Source organism: Paroedura picta, chromosome 5 (genome assembly GCF_049243985.1).
Source record: "Paroedura picta isolate Pp20150507F chromosome 5, Ppicta_v3.0, whole genome shotgun sequence".
Classification (NCBI taxonomy): domain Eukaryota; kingdom Metazoa; phylum Chordata; class Lepidosauria; order Squamata; family Gekkonidae; genus Paroedura; species Paroedura picta.
The window spans coordinates 16,822,863-16,839,946 of record NC_135373.1 but is presented as its reverse complement, the minus strand read 5'-3'; the positions used below and the strand labels follow the sequence as shown (position 1 = coordinate 16,839,946).

The following is a 17,084-nucleotide window of genomic DNA, read 5'->3' as shown; positions in this document are numbered from 1 at the left end:
CCAGCTGGCAGGGGCTCATGGGAACTGTAATCCATGGACCTCTGGAGGGCCGCAGTTTGACTACCCGTTATAAAATCTTATTTTTTCCCCACTGCTAATGTGTTACTTGTATATGTGTACCTTAATAAATACAATAGTTTTTTTTAAAACCTTGTGTTTCATTTCTTGAACAAGCTAAGTGGAAGCCTTGCCTGCCTCACTTGTGCTACACTATCAGGTTCCTCGCTCCCAGGGACAGAGAGAGTTGTCGGCCCATGCGGAACGGGGGAATGGGCTGGTGTTTTATTAGCTGCCATCTTGTTATGTTATTATTCTAATTAATGGGGACTCTTAAGGGATTTTATTGATCTTGTAACCCGCCGCAAGGCATTCAAGACCAGCGGTATATAAATCTAAACATAAAAAACAAACCTTTTGTCTTGTGGGTCTTGAATGCCTAGGGCAGGGGTAGTCAAACTGCGGCCCTCCAGATGTCCATGGACTACAATTCCCAGGAGCCCCTGCCAGCAAATGCTGGCAGGGGGCTCCTGGGAATTGTAGTCCATGGACATCTGGAGGACCGCAGTTTGACTACCCCTGGCCTAGGGGACCATTCAGAGTTGGTGGCAGTGCTACCGTACAAGGAGGTGGGGTTATCTGCTTCCTTGGGTGTTGTAATTGTTCTGACCCTTCTCGTGGGCCGCCCTCTTCTCTGAGGTCTGTGTGGACTTGGCCTCGAATAAGTGTGGTGTGACCACAATTCCATGCAAATTTTAAGGAGGGGGTGGGGGTAGGTAGAGAACATCAACTTTACCCAGGGTTCTGGCTTCCTAGAGAAGATAATTTCTAGGGTTGGGTTCTTCGGTGCGCTTCGGCTGCTTCGGCGGCTGGCGCACCAAAGAGCCCAACCCTAATAATTTCCACAGTGGTGGAAAAGCCGTTGGGTCACGGCTGATTTAGGGCCATCGCATGGGGGCTTCAGGACAAAAGGTGCTCAGAGACGGTCTGCCATTGTGTGCCTTGGTGTCACGGCCCTGGATTTTCTCGGTGGTCTCCCATCCAACAACTAGCCAGGATCGATCCTGCTGAGCTTCCGAGATCTGACAAAATTAGGACAGCCTTGGCTACTCAGGTAAGAGCTGAGATCATTTTATCGGCGTTCCCCCCCCCCCCCCCGGGCTTCTGCAGACCAGGAAACGTTCTTAGGGACAAGAAGCCAAAATATCGGGAGAGTCTTTCAGTTCAGCACAACTCCAGGAAAGGGCAAGTCAAAACCAGAAATGAAAAACAGGAAATGCAGCTTTTCTGTTTCGAGCCTGCTTTTGAGGGACAAGGGATTCTGACTGGGCAAAGGAGAAGGCGAACGGGAAAGCCGGCCTGCTTCTGCCGTCCAAAGTTCAGCGGGTTTTCCGCCAGCTTAATTTCCACTGCTGCTACTGTGGCTCCTCGCAAACAAATGATGTGAACCTCCCTACCAGGATAACATCTTATCCTGGTAGGGAGGTCAACATGGGGGAAAGCACCACCTGTTGAATGGCTACCCAGGCCCTGGGTCACAAGGAAGGAAAAAAGGGATATTTGCACAAGAGCAAGCAGGGAGAGGATGATCTGAATCCTTTGGTAACTTGGGAATACTCCACCAGGCAAAGCCATGACCTGCCTATGAAGTTGGGAGAGGTCATAGGGACCCAAAGAGGCTTACGTTGCATTTTTCTTCCATTACAACAACCCTGTGATGTAGGTCAATCTGACCCAAGATCACCCTGTCTGGCCCAAGATCACCCAGAGAGAACCCATGGCACAAATGGGGATTTGAACCTAGGTCTCCGAGCTAGATCCTAGTTCAATACCCTTAACCACTTACATCTCCATGGTTGCCAATGGCAGCTTGGGAAATTCCTGGGGATTTGGGGACAGAGCAGGGAAGGCTAAGTCTAGCGGTGGCTACTAGCCATAGTGATGGAGGGGAACCTCAAAATTCAGGGGCAATCTACCTCTGAGTCTCAGTTCCGGGAGGCATCATCAGGGGAAGGCCTCGGCCTCTCTGCCCTGTGGCTGGGCCTCCAGGAGAACTGTTTGGCCACTGAGTGAGGCGGGAGGCTGGCCTGGATGAAGCTCCTCCCCTGCCACACATTTTGTTGATCTTTTAGGTGCTCCTGGACTCTGGCTCTTTTCTCCTGCAACAGTTGGACTAACACAACGACCTGTATTTGAAGAAATGAGCGGTGCCTCTCAAAAGCTTCTTCCTGCCACCAGTTTTGTTGGACTTTAAGGTGCTCCTGGACTCTGGCTCATTTCTAGAATCAGCCAATGTTCCTTTTCACGGTGTATTTACAGCCCAACTTGATCCCTGCTGCAGATAACAAGACAAACAAACAAGGCCTTGGTTCGAAACTTGGCACCCGAGCTGGGCTGCATTTGGGTAAAAATCCTGCTGGGCCTGCTTGGCCTCCATTGTCTGCTTCTGGGTATGGCATCTGGGCAGTGAGACAGTCCCTGCTGGGGTTGCCAACTTTCAAATTGCTCCTTGCTTTTCCGGTCTTTTCAGACACAAGAAGAAGGGTTGGGTTTTCTTCCCTGCTTTTTACTACCCGAAGGTGTCTCAAAGCGGCTTACAGTTGCCTTCCCTTCCTCTCTCCACAACAGACAACCTGTGAGGTAGGTGAGCCTGAGAGAGCTCTGAGAGAGCTGTTCTGTGAGAACAGCTCTAATAGGACTGTGACTAGCCCAAAGTCACCCAGGTGGCTGCATGTGGAGGAGTGGGGAATCAAACCCAGCTCACCAGATTAGAAATCACTCACCGCTAGGGATGTGCGCTTCGGCAATCACCAAAGCCCGTGGCAACGTGTAGGAGGCCAGCGCCAGGGCGCTGGCCTCCTACACGTCGCCATGGGCTTCGGTGATTGCCGAGGCAGCCGAACCGAGCCGAAGCACACATCCCTAGTCACCGCTCTTAACCACCACACCATGTTGCCAGATGTTGGCCGGCAAACTGTCTTCTTCCCTCTGTGTCTCCACCTTCCAAAACCTCCAGGTATTTCCCAGCCTGGAGCTGGCAGCCCTACAATAAATCGCCTCCAAGGCGAGCCCAGTCCTGTCCGATCTTGGAAGCTCAGCAGGGTCGGCTCCGGCTAGCAATGGGAAGGGCGATCTCCGAGGAATGCCAGGGCCGTGACACAGGGGCAGGTGGCGGCAAAACCACCTCTGAACCTCTCTTGCGTGGCTGCCGGGCGATCTTAGGGTCTCCTGGGTCCATCACACACAAGCCATCACACACAAGCCATCAATCAATAAACAACGAGATGCACAAGTGGTGTCAGTCCATATTTTTGTTATTAAAAATGTAATTTTGTCATACAAACGCCAGAGAAACAGCTCAGATTTTTCTTTACAATCACCACCACTGGCGTCCCAGTGGAGCAAAACCGTCATCCGGCACTGTCCCCCTGTCAACCCAGCACACAACCTTAACAAAAACATTCCCCCACTGCCAGGCATGCAAAAGGTCAACTTCTGTGCAGGCCAGCCCCAGCCCAAAGCGATGAAAGGAGCCCCTCTGGCAAGTCCCTTTGCCTCGGATGGCAGGCAGCCTCCTTAAGACAGGGCGGCAAATGAATGAACGAACGAACGAATGAATGTAAGCATTGGGGCCGTGCCCAGCACACACGCCCGGGACATTGTCCCATTGACCATTGTCCTTTGGTCCCCGAGACTAGTCTGAACACAGGCTGTCTTTCTTCCAGACACACCCAGCCATTAGAAAGGTCCAGAGTGTACGAGATCCTATCACGCCTCAGGGCACCCTGATTTCCTGATCAACGATTAGCAACTCGGAAGAGCAGGGGGGAAGCCCAGAGAGTGCTGCCATTCCGAGAGAGGTTCTCTCTGAAGCAGGCCGGCTTTGGGCCGGACTAACGCTAGGGGCAGGCAGCAAATCCGGGCTGGCCAGTTGGCCCCATTTGGTTCAAGTTGGCAGACCAGCTGCAGAGTAAATGCTGAGTTTTTTGGAGTGACTCCCCCCCCCCCTTAGCTGCTCGCTTAATTTTGCAAAGCGACCTGCTCCATGCTGCTTATTCAAGCATTCCTTTTACGGGAGGGAGAGAATGCAAGGAGAACAGTGACCCCCACACAACCTTGATTATTTTTTCCACCGGTGAATCAACTTAAATACCCCTGCCCCACCCACAGGCTCCAAGACAATATAACCTTTATTGTGCATCTTTCACTTCACGGCCAACATGGCAAAGCGGGACGGGATGGAAGGGCGGCTCCTTGCTCAAAACGAAAAGCGCGGCTGAGCTGGATTTACTAACGTGGGCGTCTTCGAGCCACCCGTCTGCTCTGTGGCTCCCAGTGGGGTAAGAGGGTCCCTGAGATTCGTTCCTAGTGATAGCCTGAAACCTGAGCCATTGTGCTTTAACTGCTGGGCCCTGCGGCCTTCCGTGAACTGGAGAGGGAGCCCGCACGCCTTCAGAGTCTGCATCCACCTCTGGGAATGCATCAGATGGAGCTAAGCAGAACCATTAGCCGGGCAGCGAGGGAAGGGTGCAGCTGGAGCCACAGCCTCTCTCTCTGTGTGTCTCAAATTGGCCTCTCTTCCAGTCCATCTGAGGCCGGAAGACAGGCAGGAAGGCGGCTGGCCCACTGAAGCAGTCCCGGTTTCAAGTGCTTTCCTTTCCTAGCGATCGTGGCCAGTGCTGGGAAACTCAGAAGCGGTGCTTTTGGCAAATGGAAGCAGGGCCCGAGGGAGGAGCCTTCAGCCGCTGCCTGGCAACCACCCCGCCCAGGAGATAGCAGGCAGAGGGAGAGATTGGGGCAGAGCCAGAATGGCCACAGAAACAGGAGGGCGGCACGGAGACAGGGGCATGCTTCCCACTCCCCTCTCACACCCCTGAAACAACCGTCCTTCCTTGGCACGCACGCCGCTCCGGGCAGGGGGGAGCCGAAAGCCTGCCTTTCACAGCCACGCTCCCTCCGGTTGCAAGTCCTTCCTTTACAACAGGCAGCCGGGCAGGGAAGAAGCTTCCTTGGACAACACTCTGCCATGAGGTGTGGGTGCAGGCTGAAAGGAGAATCAAAACGGGGTGTGTGTGTGTATCTGTCTGTGCGTTCCCCTCTCCTGCAAGAAGCAGGGCTCTCCTCTCAAAGAGTCCAGGCAGAAGAAAGCAGAGGACCAGGAACAAAAGGGGGGTGCACAGGGCGACCGTGGGTGGGCGGGGGAAACAGACCCGGCCCCTCAATCATTTATTTTTGATTACTGAGTAAATCGTGCCACTCTCCAAGGGAATGGTGGCCCCCGGCTTTGGCTGAGGAGGACTGTAGGTGTTGAAGGCTAATGTGGTATACTGTATGTCCTCTTCGCCCTATAAAAGACAAAAAACAGAAGTCAGGAAACGAATTTGTTTTTTTTTTAAAGCAGGCAACCCCGGTTGCATTTGAGGTGAATTCCAAAATCGGGTGGGGTCAGGGTCCGGATGATGCTTGCGTGACTCCAGGCTGCCCCCTGAGGGAAACCCACTTTAAATTCTACAAGTGACCTTCAACGAGGGTTGGGTGCTTTGGCGCGCCTCGGCCGCTTCGGTGATCGCCGATGCCCGAGGCAGCCAGCGCCGTGGCCACGGCGCTGGCTGCCTCGGGCGTCGGCGATCACTGAAGCGGCCGAGGCGTATTGAAATGCCCAACCCTACCTTCAACCCAGATGTCTGTGGTTGGCGACGGAGACTGCCAACCGTACACGAATAAAGGAAGGTTCACAACAGAATAGCAACAGAAAAACAAGGAACCTTTCCAAGGCAATATAATTAATATATATATTCAATTCCAATACAATTGCTTTTATATACATGAAGAATCAACCACAATGGTTTCTAGATAATTTCTATTTCCTGTGACTTCTTCAGTGGTTGAGTCCTCCGATGTAAGTTTCTTGTAACAACAGTGGGAAAATCCTACGGACCTTCCTCATATTACTGTTTTAACATCAAGAGGCCATTGGCTCAAAAGTACTGGGGAATGTTAGTCAAAGACTAGTCTTTGCCTTGAAAAGGTTCCTTGTTTTTCTGTCGCTGTTCAACAGAAATCAGCAAGTGGTTTTTCTCAAGGGCGCCCAAGTAGCCAGTGCCCCCCACTAAGGCTTTGTGGATCTTTTCCACTCCAGCCAAAGCCAGAAGATGGCAGGAAGGCAGCCGTCATACTGATCCACGAAGGAGTCCCCTGGTTTTAAGCAGGATCTGAGCAATCGCGGCCAGTGCTGAGAAATTCATTATTAAAGGCACAGGAGGCTGGTAAAATACCTTGGCAACTGTAATTAGCTCTCACTTACTTCTCCGGATTGGAAATGGATTCCAGAACCCCCCCTCCCCCCAACCTTTCCAGTCAGATATGCTTTAACCACCAGCCCCCGCTTCTCATCTAGAGCTGGGAGAAGACTTCTGGAGGCCGGCCGGCTGGCCGGAAGTGACATCAGGTTGCAGCTGAACAGAGGTGGTTTCTGCCATTGCCCACCTCTGCGTGGCGACCCTGGGCTTCCTTGGCGGTCTCCCATCCAAGTACTGGCCAAGGCCGACCCTGCTTAGCTTCATGAGATCGGGCTAGCCTGGGCCATCCGGACCAGGGCCCTGGATTTAGGGAACCATAAAGAGTCCATCCTTACCGCCGTGGGTTTGGTGTCAGTGACGCCCTGGTCTGAAATGACAGACAGGACAGAGAAAGACAGTCAAGAAACGTGAATGTACAACAGAGCTTGCACCCAAGCCCCTATAGAGACAAGCAAGAAGCATGGGGAAAACCAACCAACCATTCCCTGTTGGGAAATCACTCCCAACCAAAAGGGAAGACCCCCATGAGGAGAGTAGGCAGAGAGGGTTCTCAACAGGGTGAGCAAGCCATTGGGGTGCCTGTGTGTGTGGGGGGGAGGGAGTCCTTTCTAGGATCCATCACTGGCCTTTAGGCTCATCGGACCTGGGAAAGGCCTTGAAGAGTGGTGCAGAAGGGGGTGGGGTGGAATCCACCAGGTGTATCCTACTGTCCCCAGCTTTATAGCATGGCCACGAGTTTAATCTAATCCTCTCCCACCCACTTTCCTAAGCTTGAGGCACCCCCAAGGACAGTGTGGGATGGTGGGAGGGAAAGCCCTCCCCCCACCCGACTTCCCAACCTCATTTCAAAGTGCCCCCTTCCTGAAGAGCCCTGGCTAAGCATTTCACAACCCCCTGCTGTGAGCCCCTGCTTTCCCTACTGGAGCTGAAACAGACTTGGGGGAGGGGCAGATGCCAACACACCCCATAGAGAAAAGCAGCTTCTGACATCGCAGCAGTGGTATCAGGGGGGTGGGATTCCCAGCTGAGTTCCTGCTGGCAGATGGAGTCGTAGTGAAGTCCTGCCGTTAGAAACTGGCCTGGAGTTTCCCATAATGCATTTGGGTCAGCAACAGGATAATCACCTATGTTCCCCAATGCGGTGCCTGTGGACACTGGGGCACCCACCAGTATTTCCCCCGGCACCCGCTAAGCTTTTCAGAATGGGGCTGGGGCTCCCGGAAGCCAGGCTCTCTTATTGGTGGCCCTCATTCCAACCAAAGGGTTTTGTACTGGTGAACGAGGAGGACTGATAAGCACCTGGACTTTCATTAGTCAGTGTGTGGTACCATTTAGCATTCCCTCTTCACTCTGGCTCATTCCGCACATGTTAGATGATGCACTTTCGAAGCAGATTTTCCTGTTTTGCACAGAAGTATCCAGCTGCAAAGGCACATTGAAAGGGCATTATCCAACGTGTGCAGAACGTTTTCTCTTTCTTCCCAGGAGGGGCAAAACTCCACCTCCTCAGGCAGCCATTTTGGATTTGGCTCTACCTCCCATGGCAGCCATTTTGAGGTGGAGCTCATCACCCCCTCTCAGAATTTCAAAATTCCCCACTGGCTCAAAAAGGACAGGAACTCCTGTCCTACTGTGCACAGAGGGTTCCTTCTACGATCCCGTGAGCTGGACTCCCCCTCCAAATGACGGGGCAGATTTGTGGGCGGTGTCAGCAGGAGAGAGCAAACCACACGCTTCACACAGATCCCGGCCCAGCCCGTAGGGCTGATACTTACTGTGGCCGGGTGCAGAGGGTATGTTTCCATTGGATGAGTGCTGCTCCATCCTCCTAGGTAAACAGCAGACACTGTGTGACCCTAAGGCAAGCAAGGGCCTCTCCCTCAACAGGGCCAGCAAAACAGGCTCTCCTAAACTGCGGATCCGTCATCAAAAACATCACAACTCCATCTGCTCCCAGTCCCACCCCTCTTTCCATCCATGAAACAGCCCACAATGGTGGTTTTCCAATCTGGTCGAAGATCTGCCTGGAGAGCCCTCAAATGCCCATCTTGGACTCCCTGTCCACTGCAGGAGATTCCGGCAGATATTTGGAGGTGTAGCAGCCACTTTGGTGCTTAGTCAAGAGGGGAACGGTTACAATCACAGCTTCTCTTGCCTGTTCTTCTTGGTGGGGCGTGGCTATATTTTGCAGGCGCACTGCACCCTTTTGCCCTATTGTGGCTAGGCCCTGTACATATTGGGATTGATATATTGTCTCAATCCATCTGAAGATTAAAACTGGAATAATTGTGTGGGTGCGTGAATCAGGCTGCATTAGGGGTGCCAGGTCTCCCCAGTCCCTGGCAGGAAGGTGTAGGGTTGCAAAATCCAGGTTGGAGCCTGGAGTTTTGGGGTTGGAGCCTGGGGAGAACAACGATCTCCATGGTTTACAATGCTCTTTATCCTTTAAAGCAGAGGTGCCCAAATGGTGGCTCTCCAGATGTTCAGGGACATCTGGAGTGCCACAGTTTGGCCACCCCTGCCCTAAAGCAGGAGATGAGTGTAATTCTGGGGGATCCCCAGGTCCTACCTGGAGGCTGGCATCTCTACTCTCCCAACCAAAGGGTTTTTATGTTATCTGTATCTTTTCCTGTTCTCTGTAAACCGCCCTGAGCCTTCGGGGAGGGCAGTAAATAAATAAACAAACAAACAAACAAACAAACAAATAAATAAGCATCCTTCCAACCTGAATTTGTTCAATCAAGGTTGACTTCATTAGATTCTCCCCCCCCCCCACTTCTGACACTATTCCTTGCAAAAAGATGTTTTTTACGATATGATAAAATTTAGAATTTGGTGGGGTATTAATACTGTTGCCTTAAAATGTTTCATGTTAATCATACTGTCTTAAAGGTTACCGATATTTTAAGATCATCACAGTCCGCTAAAGACTACACAAGAATTTAAATAATTTCCATGAATGATTATCCTTTTAGTCCTAGCTTTGAGTCTGGCAATACCTTGGAGACCAGTGACATGTTCAGACTGTGAGCTTTCAAGAGTCAAAGGTCACACCCCGAAAATCTTATTAGCTGCTGCTAGACTCAAATCTAGCTGCTCTATTACATATCAACATGACAACCCTCCGAAATTAGTTAATTACAATTTCTTAATAGTTAATTCCGCTTAAATAAAAACACGTTGATTAATTTCTGAACCATCTCCTCCCTTATTTCATATGGTTCTGCTTAATAGTATAACTGAGGGTTACTTATGGGCTCGCATTTCCAGGTCCTGAACAGGAAAATATCCGAATACACGGAACTACCTTACTTGTAGTCAGACCCTTCAGCTGCTGAGGACAGTATTACCTACTCTGCAGGGAGCAGCTCTCTCCAGGGTCTCAGGCTTCTGATCCATTTAAAACTCGAGATGCTGGGGATCGAACTTGGGATCCTCTGCACACGGGAGTGATTATCTGCCCCTGAGCCTCACCCACCACAGAGTGTTTAAACAAAATGCAGTGTCTTCTGGCAAGCCTTTCCGAGCGTGGCAGTCACCTCCTCTTCCTCACACTGAAGACGGCAACACGCGTTAGTGTCTGCATGCTTCAGGAGGAGGGACAAACTGCAGGATGCTCAGCATTCCCGAGAGACAAGAGGGGCAGGATTCCGACCCAGGGCAGAGAGGTAGGAAAGACACCCACACCAGTGCTGCACCAATGAACCCTGAGAGCGAGCAAAGAGGGCAAACCAAACCCGGTGATCAGAGCAGAGAGGCCTTGGAGACGTAGGGAGGCGGCAAACTTCAGGGGCCCCGATCCACAGGCCACCCTGTATGGGCTACTCACCCCAAGGTTGTGCTCTTTAGCACAAAATACAGCACCGCACTTATGAGGACGACTCCTAGCAGGCACCCGATGACAATCCCGGCTATCTGCCCGGGAGAGAGGCCTGGACCTGAAGAAGCTGGAAAAGAAGGAAAGGATCTGAGACTGTCATAGCACCACACCGACCTTGGAAAACACCCCCCTCCCCCGGGCAATGGTCCCTCTTCTGGAACCTGGCAGTCCCCTGTACCTTTAACTTGATGTTTCCCAAACATCCAATAGTCAAGATGTACCTTCATCCTCAATTATAACTGGGAGGCATGATGCACTCACTCTTATACCACCCCAAAGGAAGACGACAATCCTTCCAGATGGTGACATCCTTCCCTATTAAGCTTCTGAGATCCCTTGCAGGATATGAGAGGCACATTCCAGGAGCGGGGAGAAGCATCAAGATAAATGTGATGTGTGTGTGACACTCTGGCTTTTGGGCAAAACCTTTATGGTAGAATTAACTTCTGACCATAGAGTTTTGCCCAATAACCAGAGCGTCACCCCCTGATGTCACCCATGTGCCACCGTCACTTCTAGGTGACATCAGCATGTCATGTCAACTTCTTGTTAATTTCCACCCTGTGCCTGATAAGTTCTCCCAGTTTCTGAGAGGAGGGGCTCCAAATGGGGACTGGCAACCCTATTATCTATAAATCAGACTACAGGAACTTTGACTCTCGAAAGCTCATAACCTCAAAAGTCTTGCTAGTCTGTAAAGTGCGACAGGACTCGAATCCAGTTCTTCTACAGCAGGCCAACCTTGAACCGAAAAGTCTTGTTTCTGTAACCAAGTTCAGCAGGAAACGGGGCATTCCGAACGAGCAGCAGTACAAAGGTGACAGAGGGTAGGTGGCAAGTCTTGGGAGACTCTCCCAGGGTGAACCAGGTATTTAAGTTACAAGGAAGTTCCTGGCAGGCCCCTGCCCGGACAGCCCACTTTCCTAGCATTGCCCGGACCAGTGGAGATATTGGCCAACGCCAACTCACCAATGGTTGTGGGCCAGGGCAGAGGTTGTAGGTCAGCTAACACACAGAGTTGCCACTGCTGGCCGGGGAAGGCCTGAGTGCCCCCTGCAGGGCTGCTTTGTAACACTGCAAGAGATTTGCTGTTGTAACTTCCCAGCCCCCCCTCCCCCATCCACCATGCTCTATCAAAGTCACACAAACACACAAAGCTATCTTATACTGAATCAAGGTCACTCTAGCTCAGGGCCCCCCAATGGCACCTTTTTTGATGTTCACCAAGTATTTTGGGGAAAGTAGGTAGAGCTAGCTTTTACCCAGTTAGGCTTCCAATGGAACACTGTAGAGTTGACTGCTGTACAGGTTTTAAAAAATGTCGCTTGGGCAGCAGCAGCCACTGCGGCATATGGATCTTTATTGTGTTGCTTAAGTCAAGACGGTGAAGCCATTTTGTGGCTAGCTCAGTCTCTTGGGACAGCCATTTTGCGGCTGCCATTTTGTGGCTACAGCCACCACACCGTGTTGGAGTTCCAAATGTGGCCACAGGCTCAAAAAGGTTGGGGGCCCTGGGTCTAGTCCAGGGGTGGCCAAATGGTGGCATTCCAGATGTTGATGGAGTACAATTCCCATGAGCCCCTACCAACACTGTTTGGCCACCCCTGGTAGCCTCATCTATTCAGAGTGACAGTGATTCTCCAAGGTCTCTTTCACGTCCCCTTCTACCTGATCCTTCTACCTGGAGATGCCGGGGATTGAACCTGGGACCTTCTGCATGTTGAGTGGATGCTTCGCCACGCAGCCACCATCCCTCGGCTGAAGGAGCATATAGGAAGAAAGCTGCTATATGCTGGGTCGGACCACATCAAGATCAGTACTGTGAATTCTGACCAGCACTAGCTCTCCAGGGTCTCAGGCGGGGAGTTTGCACATCACCTCCCAACCAGTTTTAAGTGGAACTGCCAATGATTGAACCAGGGACTTGCCGTAGGCCAAGCAGGTGCTCTACCACTGAGCCAAAGCCCAACTGAGTCCCCAGTCATGGGATCCTAAGCCTTGCAGGTAGGGCTGGGTGCTTCGGCGTCCGAAGCACCCAGCCCTACTTGCAGGCACTGATTCCTCCCACCTTGCGAGATCTTAAAAGTCCAGTCAGAATATAGTTTTTGTGCTCTGGCTCTGCTTGGGTTCGGCTCAAACAGAGTTGGACCCATCCAGAAAAGAAAGAAGGTCGCCTCAAGGCACTGGGGAGGGGGAGAGACTCACAGAATGCCCCTCGACTAAGGCAAAGCTGTTCCACACCATTACATGGGTATCATATCCAGGCCATGCAAAGGAGCTAACGGTTCAGGATGACAGAAGGACGGGACCAGAACCTGTTTTCAACACTTTTGCTACACAGGCTGGATTAACACAAAACAAGGTGCCCTGAGGATCCAGAAACATGCCTTTTAGGCACCATGAAGCTGTCAGTGTGAGCTACCTTTTGCACATTTCCTGTCCAAAACACCACAAGCTGCTTTGGCCTGTTTTACTTGTATTGGCTTTTAACTGTGTTGAATTGCATACTGTTTTTAATTTTGTTTTTTTGTCACTTGCTTGATTCATCTGTGAGCTGCAGCTTTTGCTAAATGATTTTGCTCCATCACTATTTACTGTAGATGGCCATTGCCCTAAGCTCGGCTCTCTACATACTCCACTTTTACTTTACGCTGATGATGCTGTCATCATGTCTTGTTCACGAGTTGGATTAAAGTGCCTCCTCAGTCAATGCTTTGCATATTGTGAATCTAATAGACTCACAATGAATTATGGGAAGTCCAAAGTGCTGGTCGTTGCAAAATCATGGAAACCTTTTAGCTGGAACATCCAAGGGAACATTATTGAGCTGGTCAAAACGAAATTAAAGTAAAGCGAGGATTAGGGGAATACGAGAGCTGTGTGAATTGGAGACCCCGTGTCCTTCTTTATGGAAACGGGGGAGGATCCTTGTCAGAAATTGTGCCATGGACAGACAGCAAGAGACTGGAACAATGGGAACATCAGCAGAAGGAGACTGGTGGATTTACTCACAGTCCAAGGTTATTTTACTAGGGTTGCTTTGGGCACTGTTAGCCGGGTTCTGAGCCTGACAGATATATATCCCCTCATCGGCTTGGCTGAAGTCAGGAATGGTGAGGGTTCGGTTCCGCTCAGAAAGGATTAACTTAGCTGGGATGGGTTGGCCATCCTTGAACCAGGAGACGTAGACATTGGCGCTTTCCGAGGTAGTACAGGTTAAGGTGATGTTCATGTGCTCGTGCGCAATGAATTCTGCAGGCTGCAGAGTTGGCGGGATCAGCTTTTCTGGATACAAAACAGAAAGAGGGGTTCATGCTCAGTGGGCTTGAAGCATCTGAAGGCAGGCACAGGCAGCCGATTAAGGAGATTTACCTTTAGATAGGAGGTCATGACCCCTTTCCATTCACTACCCCTAGAAATGCCTTTGGGAGCTTTCAATGTTGAATGAATAATTAATTATAATAATAGAATCATAGAATAATAGAGTTGGAAGGGACCTCATGGGTCATCTAGTCCAACCCCCTGCACTATGCAGGACACTCACAACCCTATCGCTCATCCACTGTAACCTGCCACCCCCTTGAGCCTTCACAGAATCAGCCTCTCCGTCAGATGGCTATCCAGCCTCTGTTTAAAAATTTCCAAAGATGGAGAACCCACCACATCCCGAGGAAGCCTGTTCCACTGAGAAATCACTCTGTCAGGAACTTCTTGATGTTTAGATGGAATTTCTGTTGAATTAATTTCATCCCATTGGTTCTGGTATGTCCCTCTGGGGCAAGAGAGAACAACTCTGCTCCATCCTCGATATGGCAGCCTTTTAATTAATCCTAATTAATTAATCCTAATTAATTTAATTAATCCTAACAGTTCTGAACGCTCAACTTGGAACTGTTCTACTCTAAACATTCCAGGTATTTCTGCAGTTTCAGGAGAAGTTGGTAAGGGAAACTGAAAAAATACCCAACATTTACTACGTTTGTCCTAGGAGCTGGGGCAGGGCCTAGCTGTGTCCAGCATGTGTATATCTGGTGATCGAATGAGGAATGGATTTGCAGGTGTCACCGATTTTTTTTTAATAAGCAGTTGAGAAAGAGAAATAGAAACACACACACACAGAGCACTTTGGAAGAAAAGAAACAAAGAGGTATTGACTGCAAACATTCTGGAGGCTCGTTGGGAAAAATTAGATTTCCAAGTGTCTGCTTGCTGAGCAAAATATAACCCGCTTCTAAACATCTTACAAGTCCTTGGTTTGTGATGGCCACTTATTTTTCTGTGAAGTGAAAGGCCAACCCCTGAGGAGAAAGGATTCCCTGAGACATATTATGCAAGGGGAAGGGGATGTAAGGCATGATGCTTACTTAGGAGTAGGGTTGGGCGCTTAGTTGGCCAGAGCCACCTCGGGCTTCCGCAATCGCCAAAGCGGCCGAGGTGCGCTGAAGCGCCCAAACCTACTTAGGAGTATGTGTGTCCTTTTTGGGGGTTCTGTGGGGGGGGGGCAGATATTCCAGGACCTGCAGAAGAGAACTTCCTGGGAATTCTAGCCCATTCTTTTGAACAAAGCCGCTCAGACACCTCAACTTGTCCAAAGGCAACTAAAGACATTCTGAAGCCTGAGGAGTCGGGTTACCAGCTCCAGCTAAGGGAATTCCTGGTGATTTGGGGATGAACCCTGGAGAGGGCAGAGTTTGGGCAGGGGAAGGAGCTCAGAAAGGGATGCAATGCTACCAAGTCCACCCCCCAATGCCGATGTCCTCCAGGGATCTCTGTAGTGTGGAAATCATTTGCAGTTCCGGGAGAGGAGAGAAGCGGGGAGAAAGGGGGAGAAAGGGAGGGAAGGATACAGAGTAAAATTCCCAGGGTTCTCTCCTTGGGAGTCGCCTAAGCAGTCTTGAAAAACGGCTGTGCTTGCTTCGGAAGAAATAGCACAAAACCAAGGCTAACAAAACGGAACAGGTTCCAGGCATAAAGCTGCAGACGTACACCCACAGCCGCTGTCCCCGTTGGTAAAGGCCGTTCTCACAGTGACTCAGAAGCCACCAGGCTCTTTCTCATTTCACGGGATTCGCTTTTGTTGACACAAGGAAATTTAACAAGGCAGAGAGGAAGTAGCAGCACTGAACCCATATGAATTATGCCTTGAGTTTCGGATTGGCCAGCACTCGGGTTTGGATGAAATGGTCTCCAGGAAATAAAAGCCAATTAATCTTATTTTATCATTCTGGTTAGGCCACCAGGGAGTCTCCTCCTGGGCTGACCATGCCACCTAATTATCTAAACAAACAAATAGATGAATAAAGAGTAGAATGCAGGGCGGGGGGGGGGGTTGTGCCCCCCCTCCACAATTCAAAGTGAGAAGTCATCCCATTGAACCTGTTAAAGGGACAGGGGATTTTTCTCCAGGTGGTTGGCATCCCTAGATAGTCCATTAGTCTAACAGTATAAAGCAATGCTCTCTTCAGTATGCACAGCCCCCTGTGCCCCCCTGGTTAGGGTTGCCAACCTCCAAGTAGGGTCTACAGATCTCCCGGAATTACAAACTGATCTTCACAGCACAGAGATCAGTGACTCCTGGAGAAAATGGCTGTTTTGGAAAGTGGACCCACTTCCCTACCTAAAATTTGCCCTCCGCAGGCTCCACCCCCAAGCTTCCAGGAAATTCCCAACCTGCAATCTGTCTACCCTGCTACGTTTGCTTAGGCCAGCCGTGGTTGAATGTTTTTCTGGGCAACTGAAACACAAATTTACAAATTGCATCAAAAATCCTTCAGCTAGATTTGGATCCAGCAGCAATGTGGTTAAACTTTCAATAATCAAATATGGTGACTGACAAAAGGAATTTGTACTCTTGAAAGTTTGTACCCTCACAATCTGGTTTGTCCTGGTGGTGGTACTGGATTTGAATGTAGCTGTTCTACTGTAGACCAGGCTTAGTGAAACCCTGGTGTTTCTTGACGTCCCTGGAAGGGCTTCCAAAATGGATGAGAGTTAATTAACTTTTACATATTTTTAAAAATTTGTTAAACATTTATCACGTGATATGGTCATATATGTATTATCTTAATACTAGGGGCAAAGCCCGTTGTATCCAAGAATACAACGGGCACTAGAGCTTGGCAGTGGGAAGAGGAAGGGGAGGAGTTGTCCAGTCTGTAAGGGCATGGGGTTGAATGTGTGTGTTGTGTGGGAGGTTGTGATGGCAAATGAGGGTATGGGTGTGGAGATATGGGTGTCAAGAACCTGTGGTTTGGAATGTTTGTTGAGTGTGGGAGAGGACCGACCTTTGGGAATTATGGCATAGTGGTTACAGATGAGCTTTCAAGAGCCATGTCTTCAGATATGTGAAGGGGAAATCAGACTGGAGACTCTTCTTAGGGGAAGATTACATGGCAACCAATTCCCGCCAGTTCTGTGTCATTTCCCTTCTTGTGGAAATTAGGCCACAGACCCCGAAATGCCCCTCTGCCCTAATACACATGGGGTAGTGACAGTACACAGGTGTCCACCCTGTTCCTTCTGTCTCCCATATTTTCACTGTTGGTAAAATGTTATGTGCCCACATGCTTCTTTCATGATTGCTCCTTAGAAGAAGAACAGATTTTTGTACCCTGTTGTTTACTACCCATAGAAATCTCAAAGCGGTTTACAAACACCTTTTCCCTTTGTCTCCCTGTGAGGGATGTGTGGGTGTGAGAGGTCTGAGAGAACTGAGAATGGGCCGCAGTGACCCAGCAGGCCTCAGGTATCTCAAAGCATTTTCCAATCGTCTTGCCTTCCTCTCCCCACAGCAGACGCCCCGTGAGGGAGGTGGGGTAGAGAGCCTCACATGGAAGCTGGCAACCCTAAGAGGAAGACTCTCTGTGCACAGCAGTCTTGACCTGAGCAAGATTTTTTATACTGGTTTT

General features: G+C 50.2%; 1 protein-coding gene across 1 annotated transcript in view; it reads right to left on the bottom strand.

The window, feature by feature from the left end:
• Nucleotides 1-3,293: 3,293 nt before the first annotated feature.
• The window catches only part of LOC143838841 (cell adhesion molecule CEACAM5-like), a 49,763-nt gene continuing 35,972 nt past the window's right edge, over nucleotides 3,294-17,084 (bottom strand). The window contains exons 10-14 of the mRNA XM_077340750.1: nucleotides 13,189-13,461; nucleotides 10,126-10,243; nucleotides 8,072-8,124; nucleotides 6,632-6,663; nucleotides 3,294-5,342 (exon numbers count right to left, since the gene is read on the bottom strand). Coding sequence (XP_077196865.1) covers nucleotides 5,220-5,342; nucleotides 6,632-6,663; nucleotides 8,072-8,124; nucleotides 10,126-10,243; nucleotides 13,189-13,461 — 599 coding nt within the window. The 3' untranslated portion in view covers nucleotides 3,294-5,219. The remainder of the gene's footprint in view (nucleotides 5,343-6,631; nucleotides 6,664-8,071; nucleotides 8,125-10,125; nucleotides 10,244-13,188; nucleotides 13,462-17,084) is intronic.